The 13,702-nt window shown below is 37.9% G+C and overlaps 1 protein-coding gene across 8 annotated transcripts in view; it reads left to right on the top strand.

Moving 5' to 3' along the window:
- Positions 1-13,702, top strand: part of SNX14 (sorting nexin 14) — a 60,657-nt gene that overhangs the window by 33,588 nt on the left and 13,367 nt on the right. For 5 of the 8 annotated variants that reach the window (XM_052781572.1, XM_052781578.1, XM_052781575.1 and 2 more), the window contains 8 exons: positions 26-52; positions 3,010-3,142; positions 8,432-8,633; positions 9,607-9,690; positions 9,823-9,923; positions 10,791-10,902; positions 12,744-12,784; positions 12,936-13,055. In XM_052781572.1, coding sequence (XP_052637532.1) covers positions 26-52; positions 3,010-3,142; positions 8,432-8,633; positions 9,607-9,690; positions 9,823-9,923; positions 10,791-10,902; positions 12,744-12,784; positions 12,936-13,055 — 820 coding nt within the window. The remainder of the gene's footprint in view (positions 1-25; positions 53-3,009; positions 3,143-8,431; positions 8,634-9,606; positions 9,691-9,822; positions 9,924-10,790; positions 10,903-12,743; positions 12,785-12,935; positions 13,056-13,702) is intronic. The other 3 variants (XM_052781574.1, XM_052781576.1, XM_052781573.1) reach the window with 1 other exon arrangement.

Raw genomic sequence — 13,702 nt, forward strand, 5'->3', positions numbered from 1 at the left:
GTAATTTATGTGCCTGTTGTTGCAGAAGTAGCCTGAGTTTGGATGACTTCCGGTAAGTCTATCTAACACTCGATAAATGTTCTGTGTTAGTTACGCTGCATCTATCATGACTGCATCATACAGCCTTTATAACAGCAATTAACTGTCCATTTTATTTGTAAAAAACATGTGAATGTCCTGTCTGGACTAAACTGCATTTTTCCGCACAATAAGCTTTACTCTCCATGTCCTCTTCATGAGTGTTTAGAAATTGCTTAATTACTAATTTCACAAGGTTGCAATATATTAATATTGTTTGCTGTTAATGATTTGTCTGTTGTTATTAGTTTTGAAATATATTTGCATAACTTGAAGCTTTTTTTTTTTTGTTGGCCTGTGACTGCTAGCTGCTCCAAAATTTCCTTTACTCCATGTCACTTTTCCAGATCCTGTTTGAGGTTTTATCCATTTAACTGCTTGTTTTATCTTGCACAGCTGTGTCCAGATGACCATTGCCTAACATTGCATGCAAATATAACCATTTTTTGAATATTATCAAACACTCAGAACCAGCAATTCCCTAAATTAGTTCTCTGCAGCTTTTCTTGTGACTGTTATAGGTTTGATTAAAACCTATGTTATTTTTTAAAATTTGCTCTAGGTAGTCTGTGATCACCTATTAATGCCTTAATAGCTGTTCAGTGGTTTGTTTTCTCGTTATTCATGCCTCTTCAAATACATGCTATCCAAACTCAGAAAACAATTTTTTCGTTATGGGCTTTTCCTTAGAATTTGCCAGAGCATTAGTATTTCATATATTACTCATACATTCTTGAGTCTTGAGGGAACATTATCAAGGTATAGAGACACTTTTTATCTTTATGTGCCAGTTCAGTGTATTGAGTTATATATAACTTGCTAGAGTGTTGAGCAATAAGAAGTACTTAAGATGTAAGTGCAGTTCATTGATCTCTATTAGATTTTCATTCTGATAACTGTTTCTTTGTATGTATTTTTTGTCCTTGCTCAGCTTCTTCAAAATTTTGATCATCCTGTTGTCTGTCCATCTCTGCTAACATCCACAGAATTTTTTTTCCCATGCTCATCTAATTTGGTTTGTGCTCTGTGTGCTTGCTCAAGGATTTTTGCCAAACCAGTCCTATGTTCTCTCCATGCGTTGTCCACCATGTGTCTGTGTACCCTCTTATTCACCAGTGTTCTGAATTTGTGTCTCTTCCTGTGAAGAGAATCCCATCCTAGTTTGTTACTTTATACCTGTTCCAGTTTAGTGATTGCTCTGTACTTATTAGGTGGGATCTTTGGGCTCAGCATTAGGGCAGGAACGGGTGGTTCCTAGCTATCAGGTTTAGTCCTGGCCCCATACAGCTCAGTACTGCGGATCAGAGCAGGAAAGAACTGATCTGAGCCTGGAGTACTCTTATCAAATCTTTGAGCTTATGCAAATTAATGTTTTTGCTCAAAATCTTGAGAACTGCAGAAGTTTTCACAGGAATGATGAAAACTTCTTCAAGAGTCAAGCCAGAGGTCTGAAGTGTTAACCTTTTAGAAAAGCTGTCTAGTTTTGTTTGAATAAGGTTTGTATTTTGCTAGCCCAGTGTTTAAGCTCTTGAACAAGAATCAGGTAGGTCCCCAAGTTCAGTTCAGCACAATAGCATATAGAAGAAATTGTTTTAAAATGGAGTAAAATTGTTCAAACATGGATTTAGAGTACAAACAGCCAAGCAACCTTATCTTTGTTTAGCAGAGATAAATAAGATAGATGGTGCCTGTCTGCTTTGGAGCTGATAATAATAGGAGATAGAAAAAGCAAAATATTTGGAAAAATAGTGGATTGTTTACACAATTTTAGTGATGTACACAGTCTGGGTAAAATTATAAACAGGAAGGCCATTAGTAACACGCACATGCATGTTTTGAGTCAACAGCTGATGCTGTCAGCATGGTTTTATGGGCAATGAAGATGCTTTACCTGCTGGTCTCTGCTGTTCTGTTGGTACTATTTTTTTGTTTTAAAGGAAAAAGAAACACTTGGGATATTTTTTGGTACTCTAAAGTACTAATTGTGCTTTTAATCTCAGTAATCTATAAAGTTCTTTTGAGTCTTTGATTCTGCAGTTCACGGTATTGATTTTTAACTTACCTATCAACTGTATTTATTGAATCAACATAAGTAACCTTAGGCTGATTCCATATTCAACAAAAACGTTTTTCTTTGCAGAGTTACTAGCATTTCTACATAAGAAATAATCTTCAGTGTCAAGTCTTGTGTAAGGGCATAAGAAATTTGTTCTCTCAGTAAGGAATGCACTTCCTGCCCAATTATCTTTCTTTTTCTATACCTTGTTGCTTTCTGGATGCTTTGTCCTAAGTGGCAGGACTTTAAAAAGTCTTCATCTTTCAGTCAGACTGGCTCTTAAACCCAAGATTCTTCAGTTGCATCTGCTTTCTCACATGCTTAGTCTTGCTCCTTTCACATTCTTTTTGTCTGTCCCTAATGCTTAAAAGTTGAGATCTATCTTGTATCATACGTGCTTGTAAAATTCTGGGATGTTTATGTAAAAAAGTGCATCTAACTACACCATTTACAGTACTTGGCAAGAGTGGATAAATATTTAAATATAAGTACATGGAAAAGGACAGAGTTAGGGACCTTCTTGGTGTGCGTGCCTGTAGCATATGACAGTTTCTGCTGTCAAAACAAAATTGTTTTGCATGGTTAATTGTTTATTCTGTCTTGCATTTCTGGGATACTATTGTTAAGTGTTAATGTTTGCTCATGGTTAAACATATGGGAATCCCATATCTCTTAAAAGTGTAATTAAGAAGTTTTGCTGATTGATCAGAGAACAAATTTGCCATAAATGAATTTCAATTTAAGTGGAATTGTAAATATATTGGCTACTTGTTTATGAAGTTGTCTTTCTTTTCTGTAAGTGATGTGCAATGGCCTACTGAGCTGTTGTGTAGTAATGTCCCTTGCTTTGTGAACTCTGGCTTCTGTAATCCTAGGACCACACAGAAGAGAGGGGAATCATTTGGAATCAGCAGAATAGGCAACAAAATAAAAGGTGTATTCAAGAGTTCTGCAATGGAAGGAGCTATGTTGCCTAACTATAACTTAAATGAAGGTGAAGATGACTTTGTGAGTAAAAGCTTTAAATTTGTCTAAGTCTTTGTTGTTAGTGTTTTTTTTTTATTTGAAAATGTTGTTTCTGCCTTTACCTCTGTCTTACTTCACTGCTGGGTTTCCGTGTGCTGGCTTCTCATTAACTTGCCTTGTTTTCCCTGTATTCATTCACAAGGCAAGGCCACACTCCAGTTAGTGTGCCTTGCAGCTTATTGCTTTAGTACAGAGAAATATTAAAAATAGCGGTGTCAGACATTTTTGTAAGCAATGAATTTTTCTCTAAAAACTTACCATGACATTTTATAATTCTGGATAATAAGGTATGCATGCATGGCTTTTCATCTGAAGCTTGCCACAAGACCTTAAAACCATAGAGAAAGAGTGGAGAACTTGCTCTCAAGTTAGTCTGTGATGCAGCATTTTCTCTAAAGATCATGAGCCAATAGTCCTTTCTCATTTGTGTTGGGTGTCTCACTGAACTAATGTTTTTCTTTCATGCTAAACAGCAATGAATAGAGCTAATGGTAGAATTACTGCATGGGACATTGGTATCTGAAGCACAGTTGGGGGACAAATGAAAAATTTTAAAAAGGGAAGAGGAGGGACTTAGTCAGAAGCTATTGGTAGTCATGTATTTTTTATAGTGTGTCTGCCAATTCAACCTTTTGTACTTGTTCCTAACAAACAACACATTTAAGCATTTATCACCTCGATAAACTGCTAGCTCATTTTCCACAGCCTAAAGATGAAAGTGTAAGCATGAGTTTATATTATTCACCTTTTTCAGAATTGCTTTCAGAAGAGGGTGGGAAGGACTCAGCAACTTAGAACTCTAGGTTGCTTTGGTTTTTTTTTAAGAGGAGGAAAAAAAAAGCTATTCTCTCTACAGGCTAAATCTTCATATGTGTCATGCCTTTCAGGGGGCAGAACTGTTGCAGTTTATTTCTTGGACAGTTCTTGTTGTTGTAACTTGTCTCTTTTTGAGATGAGATTCTAATGAAAATGGGTTAATTTTGCAGCATTGCTGCTGTAAATTCTGCTAGCCAAAGGTCGTGGAAGTATAATTCCCCTGTAGGAGAGGAATTAGTAGAAGTATAATTGAAGCAGTGGAGCTCAAAGAAGGAATATGTTTTTGTGCCATAGCACAAGAAGTTACTTGTGAGAAGTTCCTGAATTCAGTGAGGGAGACAGACAATAGAGTGTCTAATCCTTACTAAGGAAGGTTTTTGACTGGGCAGAATGATTTTAGCTTAGGCAAGAATGGAAAGTTTTAAGTGCAGCATAGTCTCAAATCCTTTCATTAAATAAAGGGAGGATACTACATTTTTACTAAAATCACCATAGACAAAATTTGGAAAATACCTAAGTCCCTTCACTTGGTAAGTGTGGATGGGAAGAAGAAATGGGAAAAGAAAACACTAAACTGTTCTAAGGTTACTGTGCATCTGAACAGCTGGACAGAGCCGTGACTTCACTTCATGAGTGAATACTGAATATACTGAATTCAACACTAATAATGTCACAATAAGTGCTGAGGTATAGTTTCCTAGCAGGCATCACAGGGTCAGAGGAAGAGCTCTCTGGGACAAGAAAAATGTGATCAGGGAAATGACAGTATAATTGTTAAGATGGTGGTAGTGCAGTGTACAACTTAGCAACTTTTTGATTAGCTTATGTACTGAGGATATGGGAGTTATTTCCTCCTACGCAGATCCTGATTAGGTATTTAAGTAATTGGTGTTAATGTAAGCTTGGTGGATTCAAGGTAAATGTAAAGAATGGCAGTGAAATGGAGTTCTGTGCATTGGGACAGAAACTGAACAATGTCTTTGCTTTTTTTTTTTTTTTGACTAAAGTCATGTTGGTTGCTGTTAAAGCCTATAGGAAACATCTATTTAGTCTAAGGAAATCACGTAGGGTTAGAAATATGTGTTAGCAGCTTTCTGTGGCTCTGGGCAGCAGCTTTGTAAGCTGCTGACATGATAATAGTAATTCCATGAAACCACACTCAATCTTTGTCAGCCAAATTTTAAATACAGCACAAGATACTCTGCATATTAAAGCACAGGTATTATTCTCAAGGCATCCAGAAGACCTGTAGACTTGAATTTGTGGCTTTGTTGGATAAAACAAATGGAAAGAGACTGAGGCAACCTGTAACTATTATAGGCTGGTGATCTGTTTAGAAAGAGAATTAAAAACCCCAGAAATTCATGCTTCCTGGCTTACAGTTAATGTAGGTGCTGTGGTTTCATAGTGGAAAAGCCTGCAAATTTATATGGGATTATTACCTAGAAGTCAGGTGAGAGATCTGGTGAAAAGAGGTTATGAGCGTGTGAAACTTTGCTGACGATCCAATACAACCTCCAAAGGGCTGAGTGAAGAGGTTATGGCCCCTTTATGAGCAGTTCAGGAAACGACTGACCCGTACCTGCTCTAAGCCTTGTCCTAACTCTGCCCTGTATGAAACTAAATAAATGGTAGGAGATGAGAGCTGCAAGCAGTGGTAAATTAAGAAAAGAAGGAATCAGAAAATGTAGGCAAGAGTTGAGGTTTTGATCCAGTCCATGCCTATGCATTTAGTTTAGTCAAAAACTACAGAATCAAATAAGCCTGAGTCTTTCTAGAATGATCTTGCATTTTTGCAAGGAGGTCCTAGCGGAGGCTATATATTTAGTGCTAATGCAAATATACACAATTAGTCAGGACAGATTATAAAGTGTTAATTTTGGCAGCCCATAGCTCAGGCTCACAGGGTGCGGGAGTGAGTGCAAATTGCACCCAGTTCATGCTGCCCCGTCTGCAGAAACTCAGCTGTTGTTGAGTTGGAGTTACTATCCTGAAACATTGTTCTGCTGTTTCTAGCCAGTGGTGACAACCACGTAAAGCCTGGGGAAGGGGCAAAATGAGGGTAAGACCTCATACAGAAGACTTTGTAGATGTAAAGCTACCTGACAACCCTGTTGTTGTGGTTCAGAGAGCATCTGTCCTATTTATTCCGTTCTTCTATCCTAGTTTGTCTTGCAGTTCGTTAGCCCTAATTTTTCATTCCAGGCTGGGGTTATTTTTGTTTGCTTTGTGAAAGAGCACAGCCTGTGATTTAGCCCTCAAGTTGTGAACCACCTTAGCTGAGTGTGGTCTCTGTGCAGCGGCAACTGATACTGTTCTTTGCCTGTCACGGTTTCTCTTTTCATTGAATAAACCGGGTAAGCGGAAGCAAAAAGGTGTTTTGAAGAGATTCAGTCAGTGGATTTACAGATGTCTGTTTTGGAAGACAGTGGTCCACACTGTAAGGAGTTTGAGGGTCATTTCAGTACTATGCAAAGGCAAAACAAAACTGAACAAAGATTACTCACGTGTGTTGAACCATTTATGTTTCAGCTGCAGTTGAGTCATGATAATGTGAGTATTGTAGCACAGACACAGCCAAAATTATTTCAGGGATACTGTATTGCCTTAATCTGTTAATTAGATTATCCCAATACAGGCAAAACTTGTTAAACCACCTAGGTTTGGCCTTTGAGGGGAATTTGGCTTTAAATTATGAAGCTAAGGGAGAAGAACTTGAAAGTGGGATTCATGCTTTCCAGTTTGCTATGGTTTCACGTTGTAAATTCCTATGTTAAAATCTCCTATTGTAACAAGGGGCAGTACTCTCAAGTCTCTGTGAGACTTACTAAAAGAATGTACTTCTGAATTGTCATTTAACTCTAACCTGTCTCGACATAATTAATAGTTCTGTATGTTGTTCTGGGAAGAGCGGGGTGCTGACCACCGCTGCAGTGGGTGCAGGCTGGAAGCAGGACGATGGGCTTGGGCATTGCTCCTTGCCAGGCAGCGCCTGCCTCCCTGCAGGGTTGCCGTGTTTTAGAAGCCCTTGCAGTGTGGCAGCAGACTAAATTAGATTCAAACAATTTCAGTTTTTTCAGGGAAATAGGACTACTCTTTTTTCGCCTGCTTGCCTACACTTGTGAAAATAGAAGAACTCTTTTCTCCAGCACATCTTTAGTGAGGGGTAATCTCCCCACAAATTCTGCATTCCGCTTTGAGTCCTATTTGAGTCTAAGGCCGGCCCTACTCTTCCTTCTCACAGATGCCGTCTTCTCATTTGCAAAAATAATTTTCATTACTTTGGGTAATTTTCTTATTATTCTTTTTTTCTGTGTGGTGAAGATGAAATCGGGTTAAGCATCGTTTGCATAAATAAATAGCTTTCCAAGAGTAGCTGTTGAAGCTTGGATTTTTCACTTTAGATATTTAAGATAATATTTCTGTTGTTTATGGTCCTTTGTAGCACTTCTTTTGTCACTGCCGGGGACCTGAGAATTCGGTGTGCTGTGTGGTACTTGGTGATTCATTACCTGTGGGCAGCTCAGCCTGTCTGTGATGAGCAGTGTTGGGAGCATAAAGTGAATGTTGGTGTGGTGCTGGGGCTGCAGTTCAAGTTTGAAAGTATTTCTTCAGCATTCACATGGCACCGCTTCTAAGGTCTGCTTGCATATGGAAAAATCAGCGTTGTGTTTCATGGCGTAGAGTCTGAGTTTATGAATTCCATGCACTGGAGGTGCCCTACGTGCAGCCAGCAAGGGTTAGGTCCATGCTGCTCCCTGGTGTGTCTGTTTCTGGGAGTGTGCTGCTGAAACTGGAGCTGATGGGGAATGCAGTAATGCTTACGATGGCTTTGCTTAAAATAGCTCTGGGCTGTGGGAATAGTTCAATCTCAATCGTGGTTGTGTTGCACCTTGCAGAGCAAGTCAGATTCACGTGTCCACAACATACTCTGTTGCACTCGGCTGTGGGAGTGGGAGACCTGCTAGCTTGGTGCACTGTTGGCTTCTGTCTCTTGTGTTTAGATAGCTTCTTGGCCTGACTTAGTAGACTCAAGTCGTCAATTTGGGTCCTAGTATGCTGGAAAATGCAGTGCATCTAAATCTGCTGGACCCAAGCTGTTTCCTGTAGCATTCAGTCTGTGTCAGAGGCATTCTGCCAGCTGTCTCCTTTAGCACTTCTATTCCCTCTCCCCCTTTTGTTTTTTCCCTGAAGTATCAGATACGGAACTTGATAGCGCTATAAAAACTTTCAGATCTCACTAAAAGTTGCTAACTTCAAATTTGCACTGGATCTAAAAATAGAAGTTCCTCTACATGGAAACTCCATTAATGAAATGGTCTTTTTGTTCCTTTATTACTTAGTGACACATACTTAAAGACTCGATTTGTGTTTCATTATCATATATAAGTTTTGCAAAGGTAGACTGAACCAATTAAAATAGAACTGTAGATCTTGATGTGTGAATCTTTACAGATTGAAGAAGGCGTTATGGTGATGGAAGATGATTCTCCTGAGGAGGCTGTTAGTACCCCAAATACACCTCGCAACCTTGCCGCATGGAAAATTAGCATCCCATATGTAGATTTTTTTGACGATCCCTCCTTGGAAAGAAAAGAAAGAAAGGAGAGAATTCCTGTGTTCTGCATTGATGTAGAGAGAAATGATAGAAGGGCAGGTACGCAATGTTGTGGATAAATAAAATGTCATTTAAAAATGAACTCAAAATATTCTAGTATGCTGTATTCTGATGGCTGTTGCAGTGTATTTTGCATACATGTTCTTCTAATTTTGAAACAATAACTTGAAAATTTGAAGGAAACGTGTTTGAGGGCTAAATGATCTCATGTACTATTTGCAAGTTAAGAACTGACTCCTCAACACAAATCAGCTGCATTTAGACTTCATGCCAAAGATTGAGATTTTTCTCTTTCCAAAAATATTCATCCTATGATTCATATTAATAAATACTTGGCATACTTTTCTTTCAGCCACTCTGAACTTTGGAATAATGAACAGTAAATAACTTTTTATGTAACCTTAAAATACAGTTCTTAGGAAGTGAAAATGTTTTAGCTTATTGGGAACCATCCTGGCTTGCAGGTAGTTTATCAGTATCTAGATAGCAGTACGTCTATATTGAGTGGGGAAAACAGCATCATCCTAGGTCTGCATAGATTTGTTAGTCAAACTAATACTTCCACAATAAGCAGGAACTGTTTAAAAGTTATCTAGTGATATCTTCCAGGAGGAAGAATGATCAGGATTCAAGCTGATGGTGCAGAAGACTGTATTCAACAAGTAGTATTTCTGCAAATCATTTGGTTAGAAGTTTGAAAGTAGATCTAACATAGTCAGCCCTAATAAACTTTGAAGTTATGCAGCACTCCATTTTTTAGATTTTAGAGATCCTCTAAATGAGATGATAATTTCTGTGCTAGTACCATATCTGTCTACCAGCTTTGAATTTTAATTTAACACTTAAATTACTTGGCTGGGATTTTTTTTTTAATGTTACTGCAATATGGGGGACTAGTATCATTGAGGTTTTTCCTACAATAATCCAGCATACATTTGCAGTTGCTTAATTTGTCTCTCAAGTGGCATAAAGCCTGGTTTGTTTTTAACATTGTATTTTTTTTTTTCCCCAGTTGGGCATGAACCTGAACACTGGTCTGTCTACAGGCGGTATCTTGAATTTTACGTGCTTGAGTCGAAGCTAACAGAATTTCACGGTATGTTCTCCATCATCTGGAAAGCCACTTTCCCACTGCTGTGATTATCATTCAGTACTGAGCTGAAATTTAAAATAATGAAATCAATGTTTGCTGCATTACAAGAATAATTTAATCTCCTTGTTATCTTAGGCACGTTTCCTGATGCTCAGCTTCCCTCAAAGAGAATCATTGGCCCCAAGAACTACGAGTTCTTAAAATCTAAGAGAGAGGAGTTTCAGGAATATCTGCAGGTATCAAACAAACTTTTGGAGTAAAGAATATTCTAAAACTAATGATACAAAGCTAATAAAAGAATAACTGCTATTTTTTTTATTTCCAAGTGTCCTGGTTTCAGCTGGGATAGTGTTAACTGTCTTTCTAGTAGCTGGTACAGTGCTATGTTTTGAGTTCAGTATGCGAAGAATGTTGGTAACACTGATGTTTTCAGTTGTTGCTCAGTAGTGTTTAGACTAAAGTCAAGGATTTTTCAGCTTCTCATGCCCAGCCAGCGAGAAAGCTGGAGGGGCACAAGAAGTTGGCACAGGACACAGCCAGGGCACCTGACCCAAACTGGCCAACGGTGTATTCCATACCATGTGACGTCCCATCCAGTATAGGAACGGGGAAGTGGGGGCAGGGATTCGCCGCTCGGGGGACTGGCTGGGTGTCGGTCGGCGGGTGGTGAGCAATTGCACTGCGCATCATTTGTACATTCCAATCCTTTCATTATTACTGTTGTCATTTTATTAGTGTTATCATTATCATGATTAGTTTCTTCTTTTCTGTTCTATTAAACCGTTCTTATCTCAACCCACGGGTTTTGCTTCTTTTCCCGATTTTCTCCCCCATCCCACTGGGTGGGGGGGAGTGAGTGAGCGGCTGCGTGGTGTTTAGTTGCTGGCTGGGGTTAAACCACGACACCAAGTAACTTCAGTTATAGAAAGGGTTCAAGTGGGAAAATAAAACTTGTTTCATGTGACTGAAAACAGAAATCTTTTGTGAATGACAGTATCTATGGTAATATAGTGCTCTTTGAGTATCTTTTTGCTATAGAGAAACAGATTTTTAAAGATTAGTTTTAAAGTACTTGTACTTCTTTCTTTCCTTCTGTCTCAAAGAAACTTCTGCAACATCCAGAATTAAGTAACAGCCAGCTTTTAGCTGACTTCCTGTCCCCTAATGGAGGAGAGACTCAGTTTCTTGATAAAATGTTGCCTGATGTGAATCTTGGTATGTAATACGCTAGTTGTTTATGCTGACAAATAGTAATATTGTGGATGCCATGACTGAATGATAGTAGTAATGAATAGGTAACTCTTGTGTAAGGATACGGATGTGGGAAATAAGAACTCTGCTCCTTCACAGCCCTTAATATTATAGCTCAGCAAGCAAGACATGCTGATACTTTTTCCTTGAAGAAAAAGGACATTTTGAGATTATGGAAAAAAGTATTTAAGTGGTTGCTTTTGAATCTTTGTGTCACCAAGCAAGGTGATAAGATTTCTGTAACAAATTTCATAGTTTAAGAAGACTTACGGTATTGTCAGGGGTCAAATCTCCGCAAGTCAGTCATTATTTACAGGTGTGATGGTATAAACGATTTAATATAAAGTACCTTTGGCTGTTAGTTGATTAAAATCTGTTTATTTTAATCTGAAAACTGCAATATTTAATATTTCTAGTATTAGCTAGATCTCTAGATTGAATATTTCTAGTATTAGCTAGATCTGTTTTAACATGAGCTACTTAGTAGCATTTGAGGCAGTGGTGTGTGTGATATAGGCAGGCCAAATGGAAATCGAGAAGTTGAGAAATTCTTGCTGTGTAATGTAACGGTTGATAATAAATCCAAAAAGCAGACTGCAGCGTGACTTTACAGCTTGGCTGCAATGTAGCTGTCTCGGGATAGTGGGCCTGAGCTGGTAAGGTCAACCTCACGGCCGTTCTGTCTTCATGTATTGTAGCACTTGTGGTTCTGGCACCAGCGTGTCCAGGAAAGCCATGTCTGAACTGTGCCACTGCATTTCTGCTTCCCCCAGTCATGGTGTGAACCTGCTGAGGTGGCCATTCTCTTAGTGTGCTTAGTGAGTTCTGCAATGAGATTTTGGTGGTCATCCTCCAGCTGAAGGGTTTTGCTTTGTTTCAGACCTCCCCTCTAGATCCAGCTATACATTGTTAAAAAAAGCTTACAATGATGGTGTTTACTGTAATGCATCTCATGTCTGAGACTATGCTTCTCTTCAATAAACATCATTTTAACAAGCCTTGGCATTTCAGTAGGGCTTTTTGTGAGACTGAGCAATTTTATTATGATCGTTTGATCATTGTACATAATTTTTGTTGTAAGTTAAAAATTTAATGACATGTAGATAAGAAAAATATTACTGTAAATGCAGTGCTTAAAATAAAACCAATCCTAGACACTTTCATTTTTCACCATTCAAAGTTACTGTGCTGTATCCTGATAGCCTTAATAGGACAGAAGAGCTGATTTTTAAGGCCACAGCTGTAGCCTGTCCAATTTGTAAAACTTTAGTCACCAGTATTTTCAAGACTGGATCCTTCCAGAATCTCTCCAGATTAGCTGATCTTTTCAGGGAAAGAGGAGAATCTCAGTTTTTGTGATTTCTTTTGTGATAAATGTTTATGAAGGATGAATAACTTAAATACAGAAAATTATGCCTATACTGGCGTCATATAGTACTACTGGTATGGTGCTACAGCTATGTATGTTTGAGCCTCTAGAAAAATTAAAGGCAGATCTAGAGTACTTTGCTTTTTCTAAAAAAAATTTTCCAGATAATCACCTGTATATTTTTTATATTTTGATAAAAAGATATTTTGAGTATCTTTTCTTGAAGAGTACTAAGCATTAAATTATAAGCTGTATATGTGGAAGACTTTATTTTCATAGCTTATTGTGCCAAATTAAAAAAAATACAGATTTCAAAAACTATTGTATTTTTAAATTAAATTCTAGACAATGAGTACATAAAATGTAGCAGAGCAAAATGTCTTTAAGATCTGGCAGTGATAACAGAAAGTTTTTATTTGTTTGTTTCTAATTATAGGTAAAATTATAAAATCTGTTCCAGGAAAGCTGATGAAAGAGGTGAGTAAGTCTTCCAGGTTGCCAACATTTTAACTTCGAGAACTAATTTTGTGTGCTTACTAACTTACAGGCTAGTAAAAAATTTGTTTGGAAACTCAGTATTTTGTTTTTCTTTCTATAATTATGCAAGTGACAGTTTCACTCATTTCAGAAAGGTCAGCATTTGGAGCCATTCATCATGAATTTTATCAACTCCTGTGAATCTCCCAAGCCTAAACCAAGTAGGCCTGAACTTACCATTTTGAGTCCCACTTCTGAAAACAACAAGAAGGTACAGTAAATCATCTTCCTTCCCCACTTTACAGGAGTGGGGAAAATTGACCATACTCAGAAAATGCAAAGAATAAACAGAAAAAAAATCACAAATATAACAGCTTACCTATTCTGTGTTGTCTTTTCACATGAGAGAGATTAGTAGTGCAGAGAGCTTTGTCATCTTCTGTCTTGTAAATATCTTAGTCTGAATGACTTTTGAGGGTTGTGGTTTTTTTTTTTTCATTTTGGCTTTTTTTTTTTTTTTAATTCTTACTGGATTTGGAGATGAGGATACAGAGTACAGACCCTGGGAAGTACAGAGAGGAGAAAAGGGAAAGCAGAGGCGTAAAATGGGGAATGTTTTAATGCCATAAGGGAGCTTTCTTTTCAAAGTGAAGAGCTTGAGTGTTTGATGAAAGCGTGGCTTGTCGAAGTGCTACAAGCCAAAATTGTCAAGGGGCTGCTATCTGTTTATCTGCCTTTAAAAAGTTACTATACAGTTCATTGATGTCTGGTGTACATAATAGGTTAACTATATAACTTAACTGTAGTTTCTCTCTCTATCATTGCCATAGTTAAAGCCCAGCACTTCCAGTTTTAACCTTTTACTTGACTATAGGATAACATTCCTATATCAATCTTACTGTATTTGTGGCTGGAGCC

Source organism: Harpia harpyja, chromosome 3 (genome assembly GCF_026419915.1).
Source record: "Harpia harpyja isolate bHarHar1 chromosome 3, bHarHar1 primary haplotype, whole genome shotgun sequence".
Classification (NCBI taxonomy): Eukaryota; Metazoa; Chordata; class Aves; order Accipitriformes; family Accipitridae; genus Harpia; species Harpia harpyja.